The sequence below is a fragment of the Entelurus aequoreus genome, linkage group LG10, assembly GCF_033978785.1.
Source record: "Entelurus aequoreus isolate RoL-2023_Sb linkage group LG10, RoL_Eaeq_v1.1, whole genome shotgun sequence".
In the NCBI taxonomy this organism is placed as follows: Eukaryota; Metazoa; Chordata; class Actinopteri; order Syngnathiformes; family Syngnathidae; genus Entelurus; species Entelurus aequoreus.
The window spans coordinates 52,105,846-52,120,623 of record NC_084740.1 but is presented as its reverse complement, the minus strand read 5'-3'; the positions used below and the strand labels follow the sequence as shown (position 1 = coordinate 52,120,623).

The 14,778-nt window shown below is 41.7% G+C and overlaps 1 protein-coding gene and 1 long non-coding RNA gene across 4 annotated transcripts in view; one reads left to right on the top strand and one right to left on the bottom strand.

The window, feature by feature from the left end:
• LOC133658776 (cytosolic carboxypeptidase 4) overlaps positions 1 to 14,778 on the top strand; it is a 121,947-nt gene that overhangs the window by 38,024 nt on the left and 69,145 nt on the right. The window contains 5 exon segments of the mRNA XM_062061162.1: positions 1,954 to 1,991; positions 6,075 to 6,283; positions 11,362 to 11,530; positions 11,602 to 11,678; positions 14,309 to 14,425. Of these exon segments, the coding sequence (XP_061917146.1) occupies positions 1,954 to 1,991; positions 6,075 to 6,283; positions 11,362 to 11,530; positions 11,602 to 11,678; positions 14,309 to 14,425 (610 nt within the window).
• Positions 11,185 to 14,778, bottom strand: part of LOC133658777 (uncharacterized) — a 36,541-nt gene continuing 32,947 nt past the window's right edge. For all 3 annotated transcript variants that reach the window (XR_009827526.1, XR_009827525.1, XR_009827524.1), the window contains one exon: positions 11,185 to 11,485. This is a non-coding gene — a long non-coding RNA (uncharacterized LOC133658777). The remainder of the gene's footprint in view (positions 11,486 to 14,778) is intronic.

Genomic DNA, 14,778 nt, shown 5'->3' with positions numbered 1-14,778 from the left:
GCTCCACAACCTGCGACGTCACGCTACTTCCGGTACAGGCAAGGCTTTTTTTATCAGCGACCAAAAGTTGCGAACTTTATCGTCGATGTTCTCTACTAAATCCTTTCAGCAAAAATATGGCAATATCGCGAAATGATCAAGTATGACAAATAGAATGGACCTGCTATCCCCGTTTAAATAAGAACATTTTACTTCAGTAGGCCTTTAAAACCCCGGCACTGGGGGAAGCTTCATTGCTTCTGTGTTGTTATTGTATAGTAATTGCTACAAATGCTTGTATAAATAAACTTTTATACTTGCATGAAAACACAAGAATGTTGGTTAAAAGCGCAACAAAACTGATTCTAGCCAAATGAACGAACAGTTTGAAAGCCAACATTAAAGGCCTACTGAAATTACATTTTTCTATTTAAACGGGGGTAGCAGATGCATTCTATGTGTCATACTTGATCATTTCGCGATATTGCCATATTTTTGCTGAAAGGATTTAGTAGAGAACATCGACGATAAAGTTTGCAACTTTTGGTCGCTGATAAAAAAGCCTTGCCTGTACCGGAAGTAGCGTGACGTCACAGGTTGAAAGGCTCCTCACATTTCCCCATTGTTTACACCAGCAGCGAGAGCGATTCGGACCGAGAAAGCGACGATTACCCCATTAATTTGAGCCAGGATGAAAGATTTGTGGATGAGGAACTTGAGAGTGAAGGATTAGAGTGCAGTGCAGGACGTATCTTTTTTCGCTCTGACCGTAACTTAGGTAGAAGGGCTCATTGGATTCCACACTCTCTCCTTTTTCTATTGTGGATCACAGATTTGTATTTTAAACCACCTCGGATACTATATCCTCTCGAAAATGAGAGTCGAGAACGCGAAATGGACATTCACAGTGACTTTTATCTCCACGACAATACATCGGTGAAGCACTTTAGCTACGGAGCTAACGTGATAGCATCGTGCTTAAATGCAGATAGAAACAAAAAGAAATAACCCCCTGACTGGAAGGATAGACAGAAGATCAACAATACTACTATCAGGAGACACCGAACCAAACACTGGACCTGTAACTACACGGTTAATGCTGTGCCGCCTGTCGAAGCCTAGCAATGCTGTTGCTAACGACGCCATTGAAGCTAACTTAGCTACGGTACCTCGTCAGAGCTATGATAAAAACATTAGCTCTCCGCCTACGCCAGCCCTCATCTGCTCATCAACACCCGTGCTCACCTGCGTTCCAGCGATCGACGGCGCGACGAAGGACTTCACCCGATCATCGATGCGGTCGGCGGCTAGCGTCGGATAGCGCGTCTGCTATCCTCAAAGTCCTCCTGGTTGTGTTGCTGCAGCCAGCCGCTAATACACCGATCCCACCTACAGCTTTCTTCTTTGCAGTCAAATTGCAAAAGGTTCACCAACACAGATGTCCAGAATACTGTGGAATTTTGCGATTAAAACAGAGCTGTTTGTATTGGATACAATGTGTCCGAATACTTCCGTTTCAACCATCGACGTTACGCGCAAACGTCATCATACATAGACGTTTTCAACCGGAAGTTTCGCTGGAAATTTAAAATTGCACTTTATAAGTTAACCCGGCTGTATTGGCATGTGTTGCAATGTTAAGATTTCATCATTGATATATAAACTATCAGACTGCGTGGTCGGTAGTAGTGGCTTTCAGTAGGCCTTTAAATAATACCATTGGGAGAAGTATTTTTATTCTGCTGCTAAAACTCACTGATTGAGCATCATCATGTTTACAGTACTTACACAGTTGCATAGATATGTACAGTAAAATATGGAACAAAGCATTTTACACAAAGTCTCGTCATGACTCACATATTCTCATTACAGTCGGTGTAAACAATCAAGACCATAAACAAAGCAGAAAACATGACATAATACTGTATATTGTGTGTTTAGGAGTGGGACTAAGTTATTTTTATGTTTTTGCAGGGCATCCATTAATGCATTTGCTGCTCTGCTTTGCTCAAGTAAGTTCATTTACTATCTTATGGTTTGCTAGATTTACACATGGCAAATCATTAAACAACAATCAGTCATAGTTACTGTGCCTTAACATGCATTATTCACCTATTTTTCCACATGTAAATAATTCAGTATATGTGTGAGATATTATGGTGTTGTCAATAGGAGTGGATACCTTTCACATTTGAACTGATACCGTACAATCCGGGAATCGATACCAGTATTCAACAGTGTATTTTTGTGCGTGTTTATGTGTTAATAAAAAAATTGTTTTAATTAAAGGCCTACTGAAATGATTTTTTTTTTATTTAAACGGGAATAGCAGATCCATTCTATGTGTCATACTTGATCATTTCGCGATATTGCCATATTTTTGCTGAAAGGATTTAGTAGAGAAAATCGACGATAAAGTTCGCAACTTTTGCTCGCTTTTAAAAAAAAACCTTGCCCCTACCGGAAGTAGCGTGACGTCACAAGCGGTAGTGCCGCTCACAATTCCCCGTTGTTTACAATGGAGCGAGAGATATTCTGAGCGAGAAAGCGACGATTACCCCATTAATTTGAGCGAGGGTGAAAGATTTGTGGATAAGGAACGTGAGAGTGACGGACTAGAATGCATTTCAGGAGATATCTTTTTTCGCTGTGACCGTAACTTAGGTACAAGCTGGCTCATTGGAATCCACACTCTCTCCTTTTTCTATTGTGGATCACAGATTTGTATTTTAAACCACCTCGGATACTATATCCTCTTGAAAATGAGAGTCGAGAAGGCGAAATTGACATTCACAGTGACTTTTATCTCCACGACAATACATCGACGAAGCTCTTTAGCATGAGCTAACGTGATAGCATCTATCTCAAATGCAGATAGAAACAAAATAAATAAATCCTTGACTGGAAGGATAGACAGAAGATCAACAATACTACTATCAGGAGACACCGAACCAAACACTGGACATGTAAATACACGGTTAATGCTGTGCTGCCTGTCGAAGCCTGGCAATGCTGTTGCTAACGACGCTAACTTAGCAACGGGACCTCGTCAGAGCTATGATAAAAACATTAGCGCTCCACCTACGCCAGCCAGCCCTCATCTGCTCATCAACACCCGTGCTCACCTGCGTTCCAGCGATCAACGATGCGGTCGGCTGCCCGGAGACGTAGGAAGTCATGGTGATTTCGCCGGCGCTAGCGTCTGCTATCCAACAAAGTCCTCCTTGTTGTGTTGCTGCAGCCAGCCGCTAATACACCGATCCCACCTACAACTTTCTTCTTTGCAGTCTCCATTGTTCATTAAACAAATTGCAAAAGATTCACCAACACAGATGTCCAGAATACTGTGGAATTTTGTAGAAGAAAACAGAGCTCTGTGTATTGTGTCCAATAGGGTCCAAACACTTCCGTGGACCTCGCGACGTCACACGCATACGTCATCCTCCAAAGGCATTTTGAACCGGAAGTTCACCGGGAAATTAAAAATTGCACTTTATTAGTTAACCCGGCCGTATTGGCATGTGTTGCAATGTTAAGATTTCATCATTGATACATAAACTATCAGACTGCGTGGTCGGTAGTAGTGGCTTTCAGTAGGCCTTTAAAGCTGCGAGCAAAATTGAAGGGGCCCTTGGCAAGTTGGCTGGCACGCATGATGCTTGCGGTCACATCCTTTTCCATACACTGACCCATAACCAAAATGGCAGGAAGATTAGAGCATGTGTAAGGAAGTTACATAGTTTACATTTTTCCACCACAAAGGGGCAATATTGGCACCGATGCAGTACTGCACTTGGATTGCACCCAATACTCCCACCCACCATAAAAAAATTTCAGGAAGATTAGAGCATGTGTAAGTACGTTTTTACTGTTATAGTGTTTCGCCACAAAGGGCCTATAACGGCGCCACAGTAGTCAGGCAGTTGTGTCTCACCCAACACCCTGACTCGCCATCGAAGATTTCAGGAAAATATAAGCATGTGGACGGAATTAATGACATTTATTATTTTTCACCATAATGGCGCCATCAAAAAATTCTGAAAGATTCTAAAATGTATTAAGAAATTATAGCTGTTATAGTTTTTCACCACAAAAGGGTGATAATTGTGCCGCAGTAGTCAAGTAGTTGCGTCCCTCCCAGCACCCCGATCCACCATCACAAATGTCATGAAGATTGGAGCATGTTTAAGGAAGTTCAATCAATCAATCAATCAATGTTTATTTATATAGCCCTAAATCACAAGTGTCTCAAAGGGCTGCACAAGCCACAACGACATCCTCGGTACAGAGCCCACATACGGGCAAGGAAAAACTCACCCCAGTGGGACGTCGGTGAATGAAGTTATGAAAGTTATCATTTTTCACCACAAGGGGACAGTAATGGCGCCGCAGTACAGATGCAGTTGTGTTCCACCCAACACCCTAACCCACCATCCAAAATTTCAGAAAGATCGGCGCATGTGCGAGGAAGTTATGACTGTTATCATTTTCCACCACAAGAGGACGATGGCAGATAATGCCCATGAGTGATCAGACCCGGTCCTTAAAGGCCTACTAAAAGCCACTACTACCGACCATGCAGTCTGATAGTTTATATATCAATGATGAAATCTTAGCATTGCAACACATGCCAATACGGCCGGGTTAACTTATAAAGTGCAATTTTAAATTTCCCGCTAAACTTCCGGATGAAAACGTCTATGTATGATGATGTATGCGCGTGACGTCAATGGTTCGAACGGGAAGTATGCAGACACATTGAATACTATACAAAAAAGCTCTGTTTTCATTTCAAAATTCCACAGTATTCTGGACATCTGTGTTGGTGAATCTTTTGCAATTTTTTTAATGAACAATGGAGACTGCAAAGAAGAAAGTTGTAGGTGGGATCGGTGTATTAGCGGCGGACTACAGCAACACAGCCAGGAGGACAGAGATGGATAGCAGACGCGCTAGCCGCCAAACTCACCTTAACTTCCTCCGTCTCGCCGACCGCATCTGTGATCGGGTGAAGTCCTTCGTTGCACCGTCGATCGCTGGAACGCAGATGAGGGCTGGCTGGCGTAGGTGGATAGCTAATGTTTTTAGCATAGCTCTGTGAGGTCCCGTTGCTAAGTTAGCTTCAATGGCGTTGTTAGCAACAGCATTGTTAATGTTCGCCAGGCTGGAAAGCATTAACCGTGTAGTTACATGTCCATGGTTTAATAGTATTGTTGATCTTCTGTCTATCCTTCCAGTCAGGTGTTTATTTATTTTGCTTCTATATGCAGTTAAGCACGATGCTATCACGTTAGCTCTTTAGCTAAAGTGTTTCGTCGATGTATTGTCGTGGAGATAAAAGTCACTGTGAATGTCCATTTCGCGTTCTCGACTCTCATTTTCAAGAGGATATAGTATCCGAGGTGGTTTAAAATACAAATCCGTGATCCACAATAGAAAAAGGATAGAGTGTGGAATCCAATGAGCCAGCTTGTACCTAAGTTACGGTCAGAGCGGAAAAAGATATGTCTTGCACTGCATTCTAGTCCTTCACTCTAACGTTCCTCATCCACGAATCTTTCATCCTCGCTCAAATTAATGGGGTAATCGTCGCTTTCTCGGTCCGAATCGCTCTCGCTGCTGGTGTAAACAATGGGGAAATGTGACGAGCCCTTCGACCTGTGACGTCATGCTACTTCCGGTACAGGCAAGGCTTTTTTTTATCAGCGACCAAAAGTTCTTTACTAAATCCTTTCAGCAAAAATATGGCAATATCGCGAAATGATCAAGTATGACACATAGAATGGATCTGCTTTCCCACTTTTAAATAAAAAAATGTCATTTCAGTAGGCCTTTAAGGCTCTGGCTGTTGTGGGACTGTCTCGGTCAGCACAACTCTTCAACATTGCGTGGAAGTCAGGAACAGGAAAGAGTATTTGACAAGCGTACCTCCGCTGTGTCCTGTGGGAAATAGTCCGAGAATACGGGATTCGTAGCACACCGCTACGTGCCGTTCTGGCCTTGTATGACCGGAGCAGGTGCTTTGTGCGCATAAGCCCAGCCTGTTCACGATAAACGTATGCTTTGTCTTGTTTCTCTGTTTCTGTCCTTAACAGATACAAACATCTCCTCAGCAGTATCCAAAGGTTACGTCTCTGGCCTCTTGCAGCTGTATGAGGATTGGCACAGCAAGGATACTAAACATTCGGCCATTGAGATCCGCTACGCACTATTGTGTTGTCTTCATAGAATCACACGTCGTGCTTTGGGCAGACACACTTTTGTGTCGCAAGGGGGTCTCAGACTTCTTTATCATACAACTCAGGTAAAATACATAATGGGTTATTAATTCTGTATCATTTGACATTTTTACACAAAGGAGCATGAGCCATAAAACAGGCTAAATCCCAGTTCTCCCAGTTACCCCTTGTCTTAGCTCTTGGTGCTAAATTTTGCGTGTTCACGTCGAGCAAGTGGTGTCCCAATTCTCTTTTAGGGTTACGAAAAGGACTAAGTGCCAGGGGTTGTATAGCCCTTGAAAAAAAGTGGGGTCCCGACAAAATCAAATCAAATCAACTTTATTTATAAAGCACATTCAAAATTTACCACAGGGGTAGCCAAAGTGCTGTACAATGGGCAGGTTAAAAGATAATACGAGTACCGAGCAAACACAACACAACACAAACAGAACACGATAAAAAATAAATAAATAAAACACAAAAACAGGTTCACAGCAGGTGTATTATGGGGCGCCATTGTAGGATGGATATCACTCAGTGTTAAAAGCCATGGAATAAAAGTATGTTTTTAAGAGAGATTTAAAAACAGGAAGAGAGGAGGCCTGTCTAACACTCAGAGGTAGGTCGTTCCAGAGCTTGGGAGCAGCAGCGGCGAAAGCTCTGTCACCTCTAAGCTTCAGCCTTGTGTCAGGGACCGTCAGCAGCAGCCGATCGGCTGATCTTAGGGATCGGGTGGGGCAGTAAGGCTGAAGGAGGTCGGAGAGATATGTTGGCGCGAGGTTGTTTAGACATTTAAAAACAAATAAAAGGAGTTTAAAGTTGATTCTGTAACGCACAGGGAGCCAGTGAAGGGACGCTAATATAGGGGTGCTGTGCTCACGTCTGCGGGTCTGTGTTAGCAGACGAGCAGCAGAGTACTGCACGAGCTGCAGGCGGGCGAGGGACGCCTGGCTAATGCCTACATACAGGGCATTGCAGTAGTCAAGACGAGTCGAGATAAAGGCGTGGATTAATTTCTCGAGATCGTGTCCTGATAGAAGCGGTTTCACTTTTGCTATTTGGCGTAATTGATAAAAGCTTTTTTGAACGGCGCTGCTGATTTGTTTTTCAAATTTAAAATCTGAGTCGAACTTTACCCCCAGGTTTGTGACACAGTCGCTGAGATACGGGGTCAGAGTGCCGAGGTCAACGTTGGGGGAGGGAAAGCGACTTGGACCGAACAACATAACTTCTGTTTTGTCTTCATTTAGGCTCAGGAAGTTAGCTGAAAGCCAGGCTTTGATGTCGTGTAGGCAGTCAATAAGACGTTGAACAGTGTTATTATGCAAGTGACTAAGGATGCAACCATTAACTGGTCTAACTAAGAAGTCACATTCACAACACTGTGTGTTTCAGCCTTCCTCACTCGCTACAAACGGACATTATGCCAGTATGTTATTTTCGGCACAACCTGCACGGGACAAAAATTAAGTAACACCAGCAGTGCACACCCTTATACGCATCTATCGAGAGACTCTCTTGCATGCTACTGGCTAGCTACCGGCTACTACAGTGGAACCTCGATTTACTAACATCATTGATTCTTGAACATGGTTCGTAGACCGAAAAGTTTGTATTGTAAAGGAGAGTTCTCCATAAGAAACAATGTAAACATGAATAATTGGTTCGAGGCTCGACAAAAGTCCCTATTGTAGTAAAAAATGCACACTTTGAAGACATATTTGGATCCAACCAAATGCTCGTAAATCGAAAAGATCTTAAATACAGGGGTTTGTAAATCGAGGTTCCATTGTACTTTGCTATTAGATTAAAAATGACAGCAGGACAAAGCAGTGAACTGTTCCCACCCAAAAAAAAGGTAAAATTAGCAGCGTGGGTACATTTTGCCTATCGTTTACTATCATTATGAAAGACATGACAATGGATGGATTTTTTTTTTATGCATTCTAAATATTAAACAAATGTAAATAAAAAATTGCTTACAGTGGCTACAATGGGAGGTCCTCTATTCTGCCCATAAAATCCAATTAATAATCATTCAAAATGCACCAACAGTAGTGCATACACTTTCACAGCCATTTAGGACCCGGAAATGGTGAAAAGGACACGAAAAGACGCATGTTTCTATTTATATTGCTACAAAATGCTATTTTATTTGAATTTTGTATGTCATGCCCCAGCCAACATGCGGTTACAAGCAACAATCCTTGATATGGATGCCCGGGTGTACCGCAACACTCGATAAGCCCGGCAAAAGTGAAGGTGGACTGAAGAAACAGGTACATCTGATTTCTGTGAAGGAAACACGGAAGGCTGGTAACCGTAGACAGTCTTAAAAGGGGACATACCTGTGCCCGAGTAGATGAGGGAGTTGTGAGTGTATTCCATCCAGGGAGGACCAGGAACAAGGATGTCTGTGGTATACACAGAAAAGGGCCGCCTCCATGTCTTGATTAGCCTGCTCCGTCTGGCCGTTGGTCTATGAATGATAACCCGATGAGAGGCTCCTTGATGCACCCAACGCCTTGCAAAAAGCCTTCCAGACTTGGAACACAAACTGGGGCCCCCTGTGGGGTACCAAGTCCAAAGAGATGCAATAAATGCGGAACACATGTTTAACCAGTCTCCAGGATTGATGGCAACCAAGGGATTAAGTGTGCCCTCTTGGTAAAACATTCGACCACATTGGGAATCACCCTGTTACCGCGGACCAATGTAAGGCTCGTGATGAAGTCGTGGAGGAATGGAAAGAGGACACAGAAAGCCGGCTGGCCGGTGATGAACTCCTAGACATCCTAACCCACCGAGGCCTATTGGAATCTCTGGGCGACAACGAACAGTGTGCGTGTCATGCCAGGATGGCAGGAGATCTTCAGAGGAGTGTCCACATTGAAAGACCTTGGACTTCAGCTCAGCGGAATCAGTTTTTCAACACAAACGTTTTTGGGCACATTGGTTCCTGCGACTGTGTCTGACACCATTATTGAGCTCTTCCCGAACGACAGAGCTTCTCACCCTATCTCTAAGAGAGAGCCGGAGGCGGAGGAAACTCATTTTGGCCGCTTGTACCCGTGATCTTGTCCTTTCGGTCATAAGCCAAAGCTCATGACCATAGGTGAGGATGGGAATGTAGATCGACCGGTAAATTGAGGCAAATGAGTGAAAACATAGTTTCTTAGCACCAACCATTCAGAACCTGACACGTTGTAAAGCCTAGCATGGGGTATCGGGGAACTAGGTAGAATTTCATGGCACAATCATAGTGTTGGTACGAGGGAGGTGACTAAGCCTGGTCTTTGAGAAACACCTGTCGTAGGTCCTTTTCGGACGTGCGGTGATGAAACAACTGGAAATGTGTGATACATTACATTGTATCGTATGCATGTTCGAAATAAACGGAAACTGACTGACTGACTGACACTTAAAAGAAGTGGGGAACAAAAAACGCACTCAACAGGAGTGGAGAAAAAATGAAGAACAGAAAACCGGGACGAAGCCACTGAAAACAGTTATCTGTCTTCAAGCACCAAAAATAGAGATGAACACGGAGCCAGGCTAAGCGAGTGAAAGACGTCCTTAGCCGGATTTATTCAGCACAATGCTGCATCATATGAATTATGATACATAATAATTACAGCATAATCAAATATAAATACAATATAATCAAATTATATAATCTCCTGTCAATGCGACAGACGAGTATGTAAGTCATTTTTGTTACTGGATACTTTTTATTACGTTTCTGCCTCGGAGACTTTGTATGTGTAAGTAATTTTTAACTATAATTAGTTGATACTTGTTTTTATTTACAAGAAGACTGTTTTAAAATGCATTATTGTTCAATTGAGGACACTTATGTACACTACCGTTCAAAAGTTTGGGGTCACATTGAAATGTCCTTATTTTTGAAGGAAAAGCACTGTACTTTTCAATGAAGATAACTTTAAACTAGTCTTAACTTTAAAGAAATACACTCTATACATTGCTAATGTGGTAAATGACTATTCTAGCTGCAAATGTCTGGTTTTTGGTGCAATATCTACGTAGGTGTATAGAGGCCTATTTCCAGCAACTATCACTCCAGTGTTCTAATGGTACAATGTGTTTGCTCATTGGCTCAGAAGGCTAATTGATGATTAGAAAACCCTTGTGCAATCATGTTCACACATCTGAAAACAGTTTAGCTCGTTACAGAAGCTACAAAACTGACCTTCCTTTGAGCAGATTGAGTTTCTGGAGCATCACATTTGTGGGGTCAATTAAACGCTCAAAATGGCCAGAAAAAGAGAACTTTCATCTGAAACTCGACAGTCTATTCTTGTTTTTAGAAATTAAGGCTATTCCACAAAATTGTCTGGGTGACCCCAAACTTTTGAATGGTAGTATATGTCTAACTTGTGTGCTATTGCATGCTAAGCTGTTGTATTGCGGCTCCAAGTTGTCTATTGCGTAACATGTTTACCGTTTGTATAAGACTGAAATACAAGAATAAACCAACATTGTTTGCTTATTGGAGGACATTTAGACGTTAACTGGCAGTTCAGCTTTGCACAAGTAAACATTCTGTGGTGCCAACTATTATTGTCAGAGTTTATAGCGTAGATTTTACGTGCAAAAACTTCAATATTAGTTTTTTTGCTGATATTAAACCAACATCTGATCGGGACACCCGTATTAGAAAGCCTTTTGGATCAAACTCCACAGGGGATCGAACGTAGTTAACAATTGTAAGGGGAAATTTACAATTATATTCATCCGTGTGTCAGAGCAGAACAGGGCTTGAAATAAGTTTGCAATGATTTTTTTATTAAAAGCCTTATTCTCAATTGCTCTGTTTGTTGTTGTTCTTAAAGTTGCTGGGACGGGTTTGGTTTTGGAATTGGATTGCATCATTGTGGTATTGTTGTGTATTGTTTTGTTGATTGATTAATAAATTCATTAAAAAAATAAAAAAATAAATAAAATAAAATAAAAAAAATAAAAACATTCATTCATTGACATTTTTTATATACAAAATGGGGCCCCCAACAGATCGCTCTGCCTTCCACGCGGCGGGCAATCTGCATTTTGGGAATGGGCTGGAATAGAAAAGCAAACTAGTCAACTGCCACATATTTTGAACTGAAATCTAATGTTGGTCTGCCATTTTTGGTCATTTTTGCAGACGTGTATGTTGAATAAATGTCTGACGTCATTGGTGGAGCCCTCTGTTCAGCTGATGAGGAAGTGCCTGCCAAAGACGCCTTTACCACTGACCTCAGATCATTCAGCATACAGCTTCCCCCTGCCTGCAAGACAGGGGGAAGCTGCTTGTAATGTGGTTAAAGCATCAGGTCAATAAATACATAGATAGATGTGTGTGATGTTTCAGTTGTTTTAATTTGTATTTTTTTCATTTGTTAAGATGGCGGCAACTGGGACTTTCTTGAGGAGGAGGAGGAAGACGATGAAGAATGCCAAGAGGCTGCCGCCATAGACTATGTATGTTAATGGGAATAGATAAGGTTAAATGTTTCTATCAAAACAAAATTACAGAATGTATACTTTTATACAGTGATACCTCACTTTAAGAGTGTTTAAAGTAATGCTTTTGGTGAGAAAGGTGCAATAATTTACTTTATAAAGAATATTTTGAGACAGAACTGCCTCTCCGCTAATTGTTATGGTTCAAGTTGCAAGCCAACATTTGAGTTACAGTATCCCCGCCATTAGTTGGCGTAGTGATGTGCATTTCTGGGGCCGTATTTATCAAGCTTCTTAGAATTACTCCTAAGAAGTCTGCTAAGAGTTGACTTAAGAGTAAATAAATTCTTCGCTGAAAGCTGCACTTAAAAGTTAGTTATCAAGCGTCTTACTCACACTTTCAGCCAAGTGTAGGACTGAATCTTAAGTGTCACACTCAGAGCTGAATTACGACATTACTATGTGCTGTAAACGGATTTTAGGTGACGTCATTTCTGTGTCCATAGAAATGACCAATCACGGAAGGGAATCCCTTGTCTAAGAATAAAGAAATGTCTTAGAAATATTTAAGTGGACAATGGGAGTGTATATTTTGACTATAAACTACAAAATAATACAAAACAAACAAACACTTTTGGCAATGAATCAAAAATAAATGTTTCCTTTTTTTTCCAATTCATTAATTAGGCAACTAATTTGGAACGGAAAGCGTGATGTTGCTGATGAGATGACGCCCCTTATTAAATCTCTGACAAAAATAATACCTGCTCTGTCTAAACCAGGCCTGGGCAATTATTTTGACTCGGGGGCCACATATAGAGAAAAAAATGTGTCTGGGGGTCGGTATATTTATTTTTAGGAACACTAATACAAAACCTCACAATAATGTCTGATTGAATGCTAAAAACGTCATGACAGACCGCCTTAAAAAACGTAATGGAATTTTTAATTTTTCTATGAACGATAAAACACTGAATATTGACAAAATATGAATGTCACACCCCCTTTCGATCGACATATTTTACAATCAAGTGAAACGCAACAAAAATGCAACAAACAGTGAAATATGAACGCAAAGGGTACAAAATAAACCCACCTACAATCTGATATATCACTAAGCTTTAGAACTTTGTCGTGAAAATCTCCTTCCGCGTCTGTGGAAACGCTTCCCACCCACACTGCTTGGTGCCTCGTCTGAGCTGCTGTGACGTAAATTACCATAGTAACTAATTAGATTACCATAGTAACTGGTATATCATCCAAAAGCACAGATTCCAACCATTGACTTAGTATAGTTCAAGACTTACGGTCATTAGAAAACATGACTGCACATCATAATGGCAGCTACACTTTACATCTCAAACATCTAAAAAAAATTATTTGGTAATGTCCGGCGTGCCAGATAGAAAAGCTTAACTGGCCGCATGCGGCCCCCGGGCCTTAATTTGCCCAGGTCTGGTCTAAACGATACCGTTTGATCAGCTGCTCGTCATCAAACAAAGCCAGGACATCCTTCCGCTCCCTGAACGTTGGCGCACGTCTCTCTCGCCTCAGTGCCATCCCCCGCTGACAACTCCTAACCACTTAGGACACCTCTGAAGGTCTCTTAAATATCGTGGAGAGTAGGAGTGAGTCTTAGACTTAATAAAGTTGATAAATAGCTTTTATTCTTAAGTTTGAGAGTAGGACTACATTTCGCAAATTCTCAGGACTTAAAGGCCTACTGAAATATTTTGTTTGTATTTAAACGGGGATAGCAGATCCATTCTATGTGTCATACTTGATCATTTCGCGATATTGCCATATTTTTGCTGAAAGGATTTAGTAGAGAAAATCGACAATAAAGTTCGCAACTTTTGGTCGCTGATAAAAAAAGCCTTGCCTGTAGCGTGACGTCACAGGTTGAAGGGCTCCTCACATTTCCCCATTGTTTACACCAGCAGCGAGAGCGATCCGGACTGAGAAAGTGACGATTACCCCATTAATTTGAGCGAGGAAGAAAGATTTGTGGATGAGGAACGTGACAGTGAAGGACTAGAGTGCAGTGCAGGACGTATCTTTTTTCGCTCTGACCGTAACTTAGGTACAAGGGCTCATTGGATTCCACACTTTCTCCTTTTTCTATTATGGATCACGGATTTGTATTTTAAACCACCTCGGATTCTATATCCTCTTGAAAATGAGAGTCGAGAACGTGAAATGGACATTCACAGTGACTTTTATCTCCATGACAATACATCGGTGAAGCACTTTAGCTACGGAGCTAACGTGATAGCATTGGGCTTAACTGCAGATAGAAACAAAAGAAATAAGCCCCTGACTGGAAGGATAGACAGAAGATCAACAATACTACTATCATGAGACACCGAACCGAACACTGGACCTGTAACTACACGGTTAACGCTGTGCCGCCTGTCGAAGCCTAGCAACGCTGTTGCTAACGATGCCATTGAAGCTAACTTATATATATATAAACTATCAGACTGCGTGGTCGGTAGTAGTGGCTTTCAGTAGGCCTTTAAAATAAAACGATAGTATGTTCAGTATAAATCCAAAAATGTTGCAAACATAATTCAGTCAATTCCCAGAAGTGAAGTAGAGAAATTTCCATTGCTTGTTATGGGTCACAAAATATTTCTTTGTTTCAGGATGATGACTTGGAGACTGATCTGAACAAACTTTGTCTTTGCCCTGACCCAGACAGACCCAAAGAAGTACTGCATCAGTACAGCCGTCTCTGTCCTGAGCTCTCTCATGACTTCCAGGTACTCAAAGTCTTGTCGCTGTCATTGTTCAATCTCCTTGGATGTTCTGCACTTGATGGCAATATCTCCCATATAATTGGAGTCTGAGAGTCCTTTTTCAAATGGAATTGGCTGATATTACAATTGATTACACATTGCAGTAATTATACATGTTTACCGTGATGTGTATGGCACATTTTCTTCATTTTTCTTCAGCTGCCATGGCACCCATGAAGAGTTGAAGACCATTTACTGGTCCCGATGTCACTCAGTGTGGTGTCATGGTAACCAACAAACACAGCAATACTTTGGTAATAGGAATTGTGATGAGTGTTGGGTATGCACATGGACTTCACAATGTGATGTATAATGTT